This window comes from Rousettus aegyptiacus, unplaced genomic scaffold, assembly GCF_014176215.1.
Source record: "Rousettus aegyptiacus isolate mRouAeg1 unplaced genomic scaffold, mRouAeg1.p scaffold_m13_p_3, whole genome shotgun sequence".
NCBI classification, from domain to species: domain Eukaryota; kingdom Metazoa; phylum Chordata; class Mammalia; order Chiroptera; family Pteropodidae; genus Rousettus; species Rousettus aegyptiacus.
The window spans coordinates 1,278,222-1,291,675 of record NW_023416306.1 but is presented as its reverse complement, the minus strand read 5'-3'; the positions used below and the strand labels follow the sequence as shown (position 1 = coordinate 1,291,675).

The following is a 13,454-nucleotide window of genomic DNA, read 5'->3' as shown; positions in this document are numbered from 1 at the left end:
TGCTGTGTGTCTGCCGCTCGGGGTCAGAGCCCTCGGGCGCAGTCATGGGGAAGAGGCGACCCAGGGCCCTGGGCACTAGGAAACCACTCGAAGGGCCGGGAGGGGGCTGGGTTTCCAGGAACGCACCCAGAACAATCCAGAACATCCTGCAAAGAAGCCGGTGCCGCTGTGCGGCTGGGGGAGGGTGGGGAGCATCGCCGGGACCTCGGCTTTGACCCCGCAGGCCGCAGGGCGGGGCAGGAAGCCAGCACCTCTCGGCTCCCCCAGGTCGCTGGGCCAGGGCTGAGACCGCGAGTCACGGCTCGCCACACGGCCCCGACCCCCGACTGCCAGAAGCCCAGGGTGCGTCTCGGGGAGCACCGCCGGTGAGCACTCCTGTCACCACGTGCTCAGGACACACACACGGGGAGGCAGGAGCCAGGAGAGCTCCAGGCAGAGAGTGCGGGGCGCCGAGGCCGCGGGCCACCCCGCGTGGGCGGCGGAGGAGCTGCCCATTTCCCACCAGCCCAGGGCCGCTCCTGGGGCAGGATGCTCACCTGGCTCGTGTGCAGCAGGTGGGATGGCCTCGCCCTCCCAGGAAGCTGCCCCTCCCGGGAGGGCCCTCCGGTGCAGGACGCAGGGGCACTGGGTCCAACCCTGTTTGCGCGTGACCCACCTGCTTCCGAGGCCCGGGAGGCCACCCGCCTTTTTATCACCCCCTTCGCCTCACAGCCCGGGGCGGGGATGCGGCGTTTCCTTTCCCTCTCCACCCTCGGCTCGGGTCTGCAGCCGAGGCACAAATTGGCTGCAGAGAGCAGAGATCCCGGAAGTCCCCTGGGGAGCCAGAGCCGGGACCCCTGGGAGCTATACCCCATCAGAGACTTGGCACCCCTGGTTTCTCCAGCGCTGACTTCTGGCAGCGCACAGACCCCAGTCCAGCGGCACCTGAGCCAGGGCCCAGTGTGGGGCATGCAGCGGGCACCTCCACGCCAGGGTTCGGGGGAGCCTGCAGCTCGGTGCTAGGCCTGTGGGGGGAGGGGGCCAGAGGTTCCCCATCCCAGCTCTGGCCTCGCCCCCAGCCCTGCACCAAGAGCATGACCCCATCTAGCAGCTGGAAGTGTCCACAGGCTGCTCTGGACGTGAAGATGTGCCTTCCACTGGGCCACCGCCTGAAGTCCCCTGGTCACCTGGAGCTGACCCCTCTGGCAAGCCTGGTCCTGGAGCACCCGGCTCTGCTTCCCAGGCCCTGCCCGGCCATGGGCTGGGCGGCCTAGGCCAGGGTGAGGGCAAACAGGGCAGGAGCTGGAGGTGGGGGACCCGGCTGTATCGGCCCCAGAGACCACCCTGCCTGGCCTGTAGGACAGACGCACTGGCCAGGGGGAGTGTGGCCTCTACCTGCAGCCCAAGGGGGTCAGCTCAGACAGCCGTAGGCCCCTGCGTGGTGGGTTCGGAGCCCCCGCACGGAAGGACCCTGGGTGGGTATTTGGGGTCCCACCGGCGGCTCGCGGTGCGTGAATAGGGGCACCCTCCAGCCTCCCCCTCCTCATCCCATCTCTGTCTCTAACACCGTGTGAAGCAGCTGCTGCCTCCTGCTCCGGAGGAGGCTGAGGGCGTGATCGCCTGCTCCCGGGAGGGACCCATGGCCGGGGCACGCCCGGTGCGCACGACATCTCGGGGGGCGGCCATGCCCGCTGCGGGGTGTCGTGAGAGCTAGGTGCACACTGCCTGGAGAGGGGCCAGGAAGGGCTCGGGGAAGGCGTGGGCGACGGCCGCAGGAGACACACACCCAGGAGCCACCGGCGGAAGGCGCTTCCGGGGCCCGGGGCCTGAACGGTGGGGCCGGGCGTCCAGGGAGAGTCAGCGGAAGCAAGCTCCCGTTGCCGCGGACACGTCCGGGGGGGACGGCATGCCCGCGAGCCCCAGCTCACAGAGCGCCAGGGACCACGGACATGGTCCACCCTGCGGACACACGGCGCAGGCTGCCGTCTGAAAGCGTGCGCCCAGCCCGCCCCCGAATTCCTGTGCTAAATTCCAACTTCAGGCGAAGGTGTTAGGAGGCGAGGCCTGTGGGAGGTGATCAGGTCGTGAGTGGGGCCCCCGTGAATGGCATTAGTGTCCCTTCCGCACCGTGAGGACGCGGTGAGGAGACGGCCAGCCGCGAACCAGGAAGCGGGCCCCGCCCAGACACCAAAGCCGCCGGCACCAGGATCTTGGACTCGCAGCCTCGACATGGCGAGAAGCGAATGCCTGCTGTCCGAGAGCCCCCCGAGGGCCCCCCAGCCTGGTGTCTGTCACAGCAGCCCGGACGGTGAAGACAGGACAACCCCACTGAGGTCAAGGCCGGGGAATGCGTGTGGACACTGAGGGCCCTTCTGCCTTGACCCCTGGCTCCTCGTGCCTTCGCCTGAGAAGCGGGCCAGCAAGAGCTACCACTCACGGGGCAGCCCGCACCCCTCTGCAGCTCCCACCCACGGGGGGAGGTGCTGGCCTTTGGCTGCCCTCTGCCCTCCTGCTCTGGGAAGAGCCGTGTCCAGCAGCCCTGCCCCTCTGGGCTGCGTGTCCAGCTGCCCCCGACTTCCTCTCCCTTATCTCACAGGAAGTCACAGGAAGAGCCGGCCGTGGCGGCCGGAGCGAGGCCCTGCTTCGTGCGAGTCAGCTGGGCCCTGGACCCCCTGGCCCGAGCACGGAGCCCCAGAGGGCAGGCTGGCTGCTTTCTCGGCAAGGAGGTGGGGACCATGGCTACTGAAGACGTCCCCGTCCCCGAGAGCCTCTCCGTTCTCTCCACAGCACCTGGAGCACTGGGCTCAAGGGGCGGGGCCAGGACCTGTCCACACCGCCTGGCCCGACGCTGGTGAACGGGGCCAGGACTGGGCACTGAGGACAGTGGAAAACACACACGCACACACAGGCACGCACACACGCATGCGCGTGCACATGTGTGCACACAAGTGTGTGCACGCATGCACACACATGTGATCGTGCGCACACACGTGCACACGGGCATGCACACCCACACATGTGTGCAAAGCATGTGTACCGATACACAAGCATGTGCATGTACACACACGTGCAAACGCACGCATGCAGGCGTGTGCGCACACAGGCATGTGCACCAATACACAAGTGTATGCACACATGCACATGCACACACATGCAAGCATGCGCATGCATGTACACACAGGCATGCACACACATTGGCATATGCGCCAATATACCGGTGGGCGTGTGCACACATGTGTGCACACAGGCATCTGCACGCACGTGCCTGCACAGGCATATGAACACACGCACACAGGCATGCACACACATGTGCACACAGGCATGCACACACATGTGCACACAGGCATGTGCACCGATACACCAGTGTGCATGCACACACATGTGCGCACACAGGCATCTGCACGCATGTGCCTGCACAGGCATATGAACACACGCACACAGGCATGTATACACACGTGCATGCACACACACGGGAGCATGCACACACAGGCATGTGCGCACACGCACAGGCACACACGCACCCCAGCTGCACGGCGGGAGGAGGGTGGTGGGTCAAACAGAACGGCGGCTGCTCTGAAATGGGCCTCTTGGGCGGGCGCCTGGTCAGGACACAGGCGGGTGCCAAGTGCGGGCTGAGTCGGACCCGGGCGGGACGTCATGGTGGATAATCGAGTTCATTGGGGACTTCTGTAAATGGAGGGAGCCAGGACAACACGTGGGGCTATCGCGAGGCAATTTGAAATGGACAGATGATCCATGTGACCACATGTCTTCACGGTGCCGTTCTACATAATGAATTCACACTTCAACCAGCTTTACATCACCCGAGGGCTGTCTCCTCCCACAAGCCCCTGCCCACCCCGGGCAGGCGGCAGGGTGCAGAGGCCCCTGGGTTCCCAACAGCACACGGCTCGGGTGGACGACAGGGCAGCAGGCCTGGCCCTGGGGAGCTGGAGCCTTGGGAGAGAGTGGGCACAGGGGCGCCAGCTGGGTCCTGGGCCAGAGCGGGGCCAGTGCAGTCAGCCGAGGTGGCGGTGTGGCAAGCGGGCGCGGTGCCCACGGGTGCCCACGGAGACAGCTGGACGTGCATGCTCCGTCACGCGGTCCCTTCTCCAGAGCATCCAGTGGTCAGAGTGGCAGGAACATTCCTACCAGTGGGGGCGCGGAGGACGGGGCCGCGCAGCTCCGAGCCCGGCTTGTGCGGGGGCCTCCCAGAATGACCGGCCACGCCGGGCCGCACGCCCGGCTGTGCTTGGCCCCGGGGCCCAGACTGGCCACCTCCCCGTGTCCCGGTCTCCCCACCCCAGTGAGGGCAGGAATGTCACCACTCCCTGCCTGATCGGGGGGCGGGGCGGCCAGCTTCTTCTGGGTCCGCAGCCCCGCCCAGCTCATGGGCTCCCCGGTGATGTCACTGCTCCGGACCGTCCAGAGCCCAGCCACCCACAAAACAGGGCACATGCCTCCCCCAAAGGCCACCCGGCCGCTCACGGCTCCTCTCCCTGCGACATCGGCACCTCTCTGTCAGGCCGGACCGCATGGCTTCTCCGTGAGCGTCCACGCGGCATCGCGGCCAGGAGGCATCAGGGCTCTGTGGAGCAATCATGGTCAGGACGCAGCTGCCCTTTCGGGCACGCACGTCGGCCTCAGGGCCTTCGTCTGAAGATCTGAAGACAGCGACCGACTGGTCACCACAGGAGGGTGGGAGCAGGGCTGTCACCTCGTCACCTCCAGCGGGCGGACTGTTGGGTGGGGTGCCCATCGCCCCTCCTTCCCCCACTCTTCCTGGACTCCGGGCGTGCACGGCTCCCCACCCCCCGCCAGGTCCCAGGGTCGCCGCACGCCCACAGCGCTCTCCGTGCTGGACGCTGAGGGCGGCCGCCGCTCAGGGTGTCACAGGGCCGAAGGCGCAGCAGCAGCTCCCTCCTGCCCTAGGTCGCCCGGGGCCGCCGGCCGCCTGGGCTTCCCGCTGCAGTCAGGGGCAAAGCGAAGCCAGGCGGGGCCCTTGGCCCAGGCTGCTCCCGTCGGCTGGCTGGTCCTCATCCCTTTGGTGTGTCCGCGCCCCAGGTCCGGGTGGCAGGGGACCAGGCTAGATGGCCAGGGACAGAGGAGCTCTGCCCCAACCTGGGCTCCCGGGAGACTGCATGCAGCCTGGGCGGCCGAGATGCAGGACCAGCATCTCTCCGCAGAGGACGCACTCGCTTCCTGCCCACTCCCTGAGCCCCCTTGGGGCACCTGGCAGGAGCCTGCACCAGCCCTGCCCCCAGCATCAGCTGCCACCCCCCAGGCGCAGTGCGGGCCACACACCAAGAGCCACAGCAGCCCTGCCAGAGGCCCCGTGTGACAGCGCTGCCAGCATGCCTGGGCACGCTGCCCGGCTGGGGCTGGGGGAGGGGCGCAGCCAGGAGCTGCTGAATCAGCGGCCCCCCTGTGTCCCTGCATGTCCCTGTCCCCCCCCCCCGGGCAAGGATGCTGGGGAGGTGGGGCGCTCCTCTCCGGGAGCTCTCGGGGAGCCGTGCCAGCCTGCGGGGGTGGCGCTGGAAAGCGTCTCCTGAGCACCTCCACAGCCCTCCAGGGCTCAAGGGGCAGGGCTTCCGGATGGGGGGGGCTGGGGGCTGGCGCTGAGGACCCTTCCCAAGTGACACTGAAGGGAGGCACAGAGGCCGCTGCAGAGGGAGGGACGGGGGCCCGCCCCGGAAAGTGCCGGATCAGCACCCGCGCCCGCCAACCACTCCCTCCCGCGTCCAATCACAGGCAGAAGCCAGGGGACCGCTCAAGGTCAGGGAACAGCGATGGCCCGTGGGAGCCCCAGTGGACGGCCCTGTCCTCTGCAGCAGCTGCGGTCAGTCTCCGGTGGGGGCTGTGTCCCTCCCCGTGTCTAGCCGGCTGCCACCACCCGGGAGGGTGGGAGGGGCCGGCGGGGGGCGGGGCGTCAAAGAGGGCATCTTCCAGACCGCCTCGTCCACCCCTGCCAGGACCGGGCACACCCCGGCATTCTCAGACAAGCCTCTGGTTTCTGGAAGTTCCCAAGCACCATCTCGGTGGGTTCAAGGGAGACACATGTCCACTCCCTCCTCCACCCTGCTTCTGTCTGGGCCCTGACCTCTGACCCTGACCTGCCGCCCCAGGCACTGTCCCCCTGCCAGGCGGCACCCTCCTGCCGTGACCACCGTCCTCCCACGCCTGACCGCGGCCAGCTCCCTTCTCCGCGGTCACTGCGCCGCTGCACTCAGGCCCGCCCGCCCCCTCCGCCCTCTGGGTCACAGACGGAGCTTCGGCCCCCAGCTTCTGACCCCAAATCGACAGCCCGCCGCCACCAGGGCTGCCCAGGGGCTGTGGCTGCCAGGCGGTGTCGCCGCCTCAGAACCTCTGGGGCACTCTTCCAACTCGCTCACCTGGGCCCGAGCCCCCACCTTCACGGCCTGCTGTGCACCAGGCAGCAGGTGCCCACCCTGCCCCGCCCAGGTCGCTGGAGTCTGACCTGCCAGCTCTCCCAGGTCACCTCCCACCCTCAGGTGGAGGTGGGCCACTTGGGGGCAGCGAGGGACTGAGGCTTCGTAAAGGTCCACCTGCCTCCTAACCAGTGCCCTGCCCCTTGGAGCTGCCCTGGTGACACCAAGACTTTCAGGCCAGGTTTCTCATCCTGAGCCTGACTCTTCATAGCCCCTGGAAGCTTCCAGAAGCTTCTGATCATTCCTGCTTTCTCACGGCAATGTGGAGCACACAATGGGCAAGTAAGCCTGCTCCAAGACAGACACTTCAGTAAATGTCCCTGGGAAGCCACCCTCTGTGTCCCCGGTCCCAGGACTGCTGCTGCCAGGGTCCCCAGGCTGTGGCACCAAGCAGCCACATGCGGCCCGCCTCCCTGGCCCGTCACTCCACGTCCTCAGAGAACGGTGATTCACACAGGGAGCATTGGGTTGACGCAGCCCAGAGAACAGACCGGCTCATGGCACACCAAACACGGTCATGACCCAGCCCGTGCAGGCCCTTGGCCTCGAGCCACGTGTGGCCAATCCCATCGGACTTCAGCCCTGGTTCCCACGCTCGGTGGCCCCGAGGGGCTGGTGGCTCCTGCCCTGGGCAGCACAGCCGCTATGGAACAGACTTGTTGGACAGCGCTGGCATGGAGAACCGCGGAGGACATGACTCCCGCCCACCGCGAACAAGGCACGGGCGGTGGGGAGGCCCAGGGGAGGCCCCGGGAGCCGCGCCCGTGCGTTCACCTGCGCCCACACTTGTGCTCCTGGCAGCACCCAGAGCCTGTGGGCAATGATGGCCCCAGGCCCATCCCAGGGCCATGGACGGGAGACCCTGGCCTGGAAGCAGCGTCCCCACGGAGCCTCGGCCAGGCCTCTGTCCTCGCAGGCCGGTTCGCCAGCTGTCCCATCGAAAGCTAAGCCCCCCGCAGCTGAGATCCTCGCCACCGGCCCTGCCAAATCCCCCAGGCAGGCTCCGCCGCTGACCCCGTGCCCGCACGGTGACTGCTCCCAGACGCGCTTTACCTGTTTGTGATTGTTCACATCCTTAAAAAAAGAAACTTTTTGAGCTTTAAGTGACCACTCCATTAACATGTTAAAAAAATAAGTTTAATGCAGGTGGCTCGTTTCATAAGAATTTAACAGGCACTCGGGACACCAAGCAGCTTCGTGGTGAGCATCCTAACTCCTGGCCCCGCCACGCTGAGGCTCCAGGGGGCACAGCCAGACCCCTCCTGCCGCCTCAGCGAGGGGGCCTCAGAGGGTCTGAGAAACGTGGGATAATCAACACAAAACAAAGCTTTTAGGAAACAGCATGATTTAGTGCAAAAGGTTCTCTGCAGCGCTGAGAAGTGGGGTCCACGCAGGCAGCTCCTCACCCGCCGTTGGCACCTTCCAGAGGAGCCTTCCCACTGACCTCAGGGTGACAATCGTCCGCCAGAGCTGGCTACAAATTAAAGAGCACGGTTTACAGCCAAGTATTTTTTGCTTTCTCTACCTGATTGGGGTTTTCTTCCAGTGCAGACAACTGTCCTGACAGTTTCCCTGGCCACTGGCCTGCCAGGGGGTGTGGGGACAGCTTGGGGTGAAGCAGTGGCGACCTGTCACCCTCAATGGGGCCCTGTGTCCTGCCCCGATCTCTACCTATTGCCCCAGCATTGTTATTCAGACGTCACTCTCACTTGCTGACAAGGCCCATGGTGGCCACTAATCCACACGCCCGCCCAGACCCCTCCGATGGAGGAGGCCAGAGTGGGGTCCGGGCAGGACGCTTGCCCTCTCAAGTGCATTCTTCTCTGGGACCAAAAGCTGCCCCCAGGCCACTGTGCTTCGTTCTTTCCCGGCCACCAGTGCTCGCCCATGACCGTCTCTGTCTACACGCCACAGCCGCTCTGACCGTGGCCGGGGCGGGGACAAAGGGGCAGCTGGGCCTGTCGCTGGCAGATGCACCCTCGGCCCTGCGAGGTGCTTTTACACACAGGGCTGGACCATGTGCCCCGGTTGCACTCAGGGGCCTTGGTGTGCCTCCCCGGACCTGCGACATCTGTCTCTCCCAGACACAGAAGTTTCAACTCTGGACATTCCTATACGGGAAGAGACCAAAAGCACCCCCAAAACCAGAAAGGAACTGAGCTGTGCCCCGCACCCTGAGGAGACGCCGACCCTCGCAGGCCCGCCCTGGGCCAGGCTGCAACGCCTGCCTAGGCCGTGGCCCTCTGCTGTGCTGCGCCTGTGCCAACCCAGGTGACCCTGAAGCCCGGCCTGGCAGCAAGACCCCAACGCCTCGGGGTGGCAGGCGGAGGAGGGGCCGTGTGGGAACGACCCCTCTGCGGCAGTGCGGCGACCCGCCAGTGTGCCGGACGCTCCCCTAGGGCTGAGGCAGGGGCTGGGGTGTGTGGCCTGGAAGACCTCCGACATTTGCTCCTGGGCGACACATCCCTCCCAGCGTCCTGGAGAAGGGGCGGCGACAGAGGCTCTCCAAGTGCAGGCTGGAGCGACGGGCCCCCCGCTGCACAGCCCGGAAAGTGCAGGCTGGACTGCGGGGTGGTGGCCCCAGGCATGCGCACTGGAACGCACACACAGGAGGTCAGAGACAAAGCCAGCAGGAGGCAGGGCGCAGCGTCCCCTCCGCCGAAGTCTCAGCCCCTTCCTCTCCGAGGACAGACCAGAGCGCGGCCACGTCTGCAGACCCGTCTAAGATGCAGGACGGAGCACAGCGCCCTGACCTACCCACAGGAAAGGAACCAACGAGGCATCGACCCCCACGGTCACGGCACACAAGCCCAGGAGCCGCGTCATGGGCCCTCACATGTCCACGAAGACCATGAAGCACCAGCCCAGACCCCCGACCAGCAGCATGGTCACGTGGATGCCGTAGACCAGCAGCTCGTTGAGGAGGCGGAAGTCCACGCGCCGGCGGCCCAGCAGCAGCAGCAGCACCGACAGCTTGCGCTGGAAGCGCAGCAGGACGCGCACGCCCAGGTACTGCAGGCAGAAGAGGGCGGCCAGCGCGCCCCAGAGCGCGGCGGTGAAGAGGCTGCAGCTGAAGTAGAGCAGGAAGCGGATGAAGCCGTACAGCCAGCGCGCCCGCACGTACACGTCGAAGTTGTTGTACTTGGTGCGCGCCAGGCGGGAGGCGCGCGCCGGCCCGCAGGCCGCGTGCAGGCAGGTGGTGTGCGGGCCGTGGAAGGAGCGCACCCGCCGCGGGATGGGCATGACCGGCATTGGGGCCTGGGCGGCGGCGCTAGCTCGCGGCGGAGGCGGCGTCCAGGCGGCGGTCAGCATAGGCGTCATGGGCCCCTAGGCCTGGCAGCTGGCAACTGAGCCCCGGGGGAGGCGCGGGCCTGCGGGAGCAGACAAGCAGAGGAACCGGTCAGCCAGGGGATGAGCCAGCGAGCGCGGCCCTGTCTGGGACACCAGCCAGCCCTGGGCCCCAGGGAAACCAAGGCTAGGATGCAGGATGTGCCACAAACGCTAACAGGGACCCTCTTCAGGGACCCACAATCGCACACAAACCAAAAGTGCCAATTCCACCAGCGACACTAGGAAGAAGGGCTAGGGTGGTGGCAGTCAGTGCTGGAACAGAGGGGGCCAACAGGAAGCAACCCTGGCTCCTCTTGGCTTCTGCCAGGGACAACGGCCCACTTCCCTAGACACCCTCTTGCTGTTATCTGGGTGCCCGCCCTGCCTGCACTTCCGGGGCCACTTTATCCAGGGTGAATAAAAGTCCCTCAGTGGGATCCTACGACAGGACCTGGATGAGGATGAGAGGTGCCCACAGAGCACAGTGCACCAGTTTGCATCAACTTTTGACACCGACGTTGGGGGGACCAGACAGTTCTGCCACAGCACTGTGACCTCAGGGGTGCGGTGGGAGGCCCATACTACAGACAAAGGCCTGACCACGCCTGGCAGGGTGGGCAAAAGCTGACGCGTGTGATCCCCAGTCTTGGGCCGCGGGGAAAGCAGAACTAGCAAGGGGCTATCTAGCTGTACCTAGTAACTAACCGCCCCTTACATCCTGTGTAAACGATCTGTGGGTGGAAACGAAGCGCTGGAAGAACAGAAGGTGAAGTCCAAGCAGCAAAGCTTGGATCACAGAAGCAATTACGGGGGACTTGGGGCTGCCCCCTGAGCCCCCACCCACCCACCCCCGCCGCAGATGGGCTGTGGCCTGGTGCCCCGCGGGGAACTTCTGCAAGCTCCCAGTCCAGCGCTGGTCACAGCGCATGTCCGACCAAGCGCGGCTCCGGCCAGAAGCGGGGGACTGGGGGCCGGGCACGGCCACTCCCCCCCTGGCGCGCGGGGTTCGTCTAGAACCCGCGCTGAGCCAGGCTTCACCTCGTCTTGGCCTGCCACCTCCAAGAATGGCATTCAGACCGTCGGTGCCCTCGTCTGGAGGGTCACTCACTCAACAGCCGCCCCTCACTCCCTTTACGCTGCGGGGACGCGGCTATCCTCCGATCACCACCTGGCCCCAGCTCACGGTTCCCCAGACATCTGGCCACGGGCTTGGAGGTGGGAGACAAGCGGCCAAGGCCGAGGCGCGCGGGCCCGAGGGGGAGCGGCTCCATCCCGCCCGGGCACCCGGCCGCGCAGGAGGCCTCGGGTCTCGGATCAGCGCATCCCGGGCATGAGGCGGCTCCGCTCACTCGCCCCGGAAGGAGCCGGCGTCCGCGGGGGCGGGGCAGGACCGACCCGCCAGGTCTCCCGGGGAGCTGCCCGAGCCCCGCTCGTTGCCCTGGAGACGCCGGGGCCACCCCGGCCCACCCGGCCGCTCACCGGGTGCCCTCTCCGCGCCGGCGTCCCGGCCTGCGGGCCCCCGTGTCCCTCGCGGCTCCAGGAGCAGGGCGGCCGCATGGTGCCTACGGCGCGGCGGCTGCGGGGCCCGCTACCTCAAGAGTCCCCACCCGCCCCGAAGGGCCGGGGCTCCGGAGCCCGGCGGCGCTTGGCCCAGCGTGGGCGCCGTAGCCGTCCCTCTGCGGCCACCGTAGGCCTTTCCTCACGCCCCTCCGTCCGCTGCGACACCGAGAGCGCCTCCCTCCCCCGCAGCTTGGGGCTGACTCCGAACGCCCCGGAACTCGACGTTTCCCAGGCTGGCGTGCGCGCGTACGCGGCGCGCGGCGCATGACGTCACGCCGGCATCGCCGCCCCTCGCACGACGCCGGCCGCGCAGGCGCAGATAGTGGGTCTGCGCGCACCGGGGTGACCTGCTTGGTCGGCAGTGCGCAGGCGCGGGGCCCGTGGGCGGGGTTGCGAGCGCCTTTCGGCCTGTGGTTGCCGAGGGCTTGTCCTGGGGCCTGGACCCGTCGCGGCCTGCGAGTCTGCGACCCGGAGCGCTGCTGCGGGGCACGGGGTTGGGGCGGGGATCCGGAGCCCGAGGGGTCGGGGGGCGCAGGCTGGCAGACCCCATCTGTGGCCCGCACAGGCTCCGGGGTTGCCCTTTCCCATGAGAAAGGATTTCTACGCACTTGTTATTTTTTAAAGTCACATTTATTCTGCGTCATGATCAATAAATTTACATTAAAACTCTGTCGGAATGCTTTAAACTTTCCTCAGAATAAAAACTAAAATAAGCTGTTACACAATTGGCCACAAATGCGGTCCTCGATTTTTTTACCCACGCACATTAGCCTTATCTAAAACACGTCTTTGGGGCAGCGAGGCCCGGCCACCACCCGCCACCACCGCGCTGGGCTGAGTTCGCAAATCCCTTGTAACCTGCGGATTCTGGGACAGTTCTCTGGCTGTCCTCTCCCGCTCGGCTGCTTCCTGCCACAGCCATCACTGCCACGGTCATGGCTGATGCTGATGCTGCCGCTGCCGGAACCACACGGCCAGCTTGGCCTCCGCCACAGTAGAGGCCAGAGCTGCTGCCTCCAGTTCCCACACCGCATGGGTGCAGCATTTGAAGATTGCTCGATTCCCAAAATCATTGCAGCTCCCACCACCTCCAAAATTGCTTCTGTCATTACCAAATCCATCAACGCCATCCACCCCTGTCACCATAGCCTCCACTGCCACGGCTGCCGCCGAAGCCACCTCAACCACTGAAGTTTCCTCCACAACCAAAGCTGTCATTCCCAACAGAATCGCCTCCACGACTGCCAGCGAAGTTTCCAGAACCACGTCGTCCTCTTTGGCTGGATGAAGCGCCAGCTGCCTCTCAGATACGGCTTTCCTTACTGCCCAGTCGTGGCCGTTGGCAGTGTGGCGTTTCTGAATGACAGCCTCGTCTACGGAGTCACGGTCATCAAAGGTTACTAAGGCAGAGCCGCCCCTGCCATGGCCCTGCCATGGTCGGTCCGTCTGGATTTCAGCCACTTCCGTTTTCCCACGCTGTTCAAGACAGGCTCTTAGGTGCTGCTCTTCGGTGCCCTTGATGCCGCCAGCAACCATCTTTTTCCCAGGGAGGTGGGCCCCGGGGCTTCGAGAAAACTTCCTTTTGGTCCCACAATCCTTCCTCCACCTTGCGTGGCCTCGCCTTCATGGCTGTGCCCACCTCCCGCCCCGGCTCAGGGTGGCTGCTCCGACTCACGCCGGCCATCAAAGCTTAAACCTCCGAGGAAGTGTCTGCAGTGTCCGGGCTCTCGGGGAGCCTGACGGGCATGAAGACGGGGCGGGAGGCTCCATCGGTGCAGGGAGGCCCATGCAGACGTTTTTTAAACATTTTAATCCCACCGAGGTGTTGGGGGAGAGACACTCCTGCCCCTTGGATGTAGCTGGCAAGTTTCATCCGCCCGAATTCTACCAAGTTCAGAGACTCTGCAAGGTCCACACACGCGGCAGTGGTTATCTATCCCCCGGGGGCTGGCGGTTCCCGTCTTGGCCGCTGACTTCAGTTCTGGACGCTCTGAGGCCAACTTCTCAGGCACCCGCCCTTGACAGAACATAATTGGGTGTCGCCCCCCTCCTGGCTGACCACCAGGGCCGCCAGCCTCTCCACCTAGCCTCTCCCGTGAAGGAGCTAAGTGCCTGCATGTCACCCAGTTGAGCGCT

At 65.9% G+C, this 13,454-nt stretch overlaps 1 protein-coding gene across 5 annotated transcripts; it reads right to left on the bottom strand.

The window, feature by feature from the left end:
- Positions 1 to 7,543: 7,543 nt before the first annotated feature.
- TMEM250 (transmembrane protein 250) lies at positions 7,544 to 11,562 on the bottom strand. Of its 5 annotated transcripts, none has more exons than XM_016153035.2 (2): positions 11,238 to 11,562; positions 7,544 to 9,799 (listed from the first exon to the last, which is right to left on the bottom strand). In XM_016153035.2, exon 2 carries the CDS (start codon positions 9,747 to 9,749, stop codon positions 9,261 to 9,263), a length of 489 nt encoding a protein of 162 aa, XP_016008521.2. In that variant the 5' UTR covers positions 9,750 to 9,799; positions 11,238 to 11,562; the 3' UTR covers positions 7,544 to 9,260. The 5 variants fall into 5 exon arrangements, with proteins under 5 accessions (XP_016008521.2, XP_016008523.2, XP_036095224.1 ...); XM_016153037.2 differs by having other exon boundaries at positions 11,351 to 11,562; XM_036239331.1 differs by lacking the exon at positions 11,238 to 11,562 and adding an exon at positions 10,797 to 11,219.
- Between the last annotated feature and the right edge of the window lie 1,892 nt (positions 11,563 to 13,454).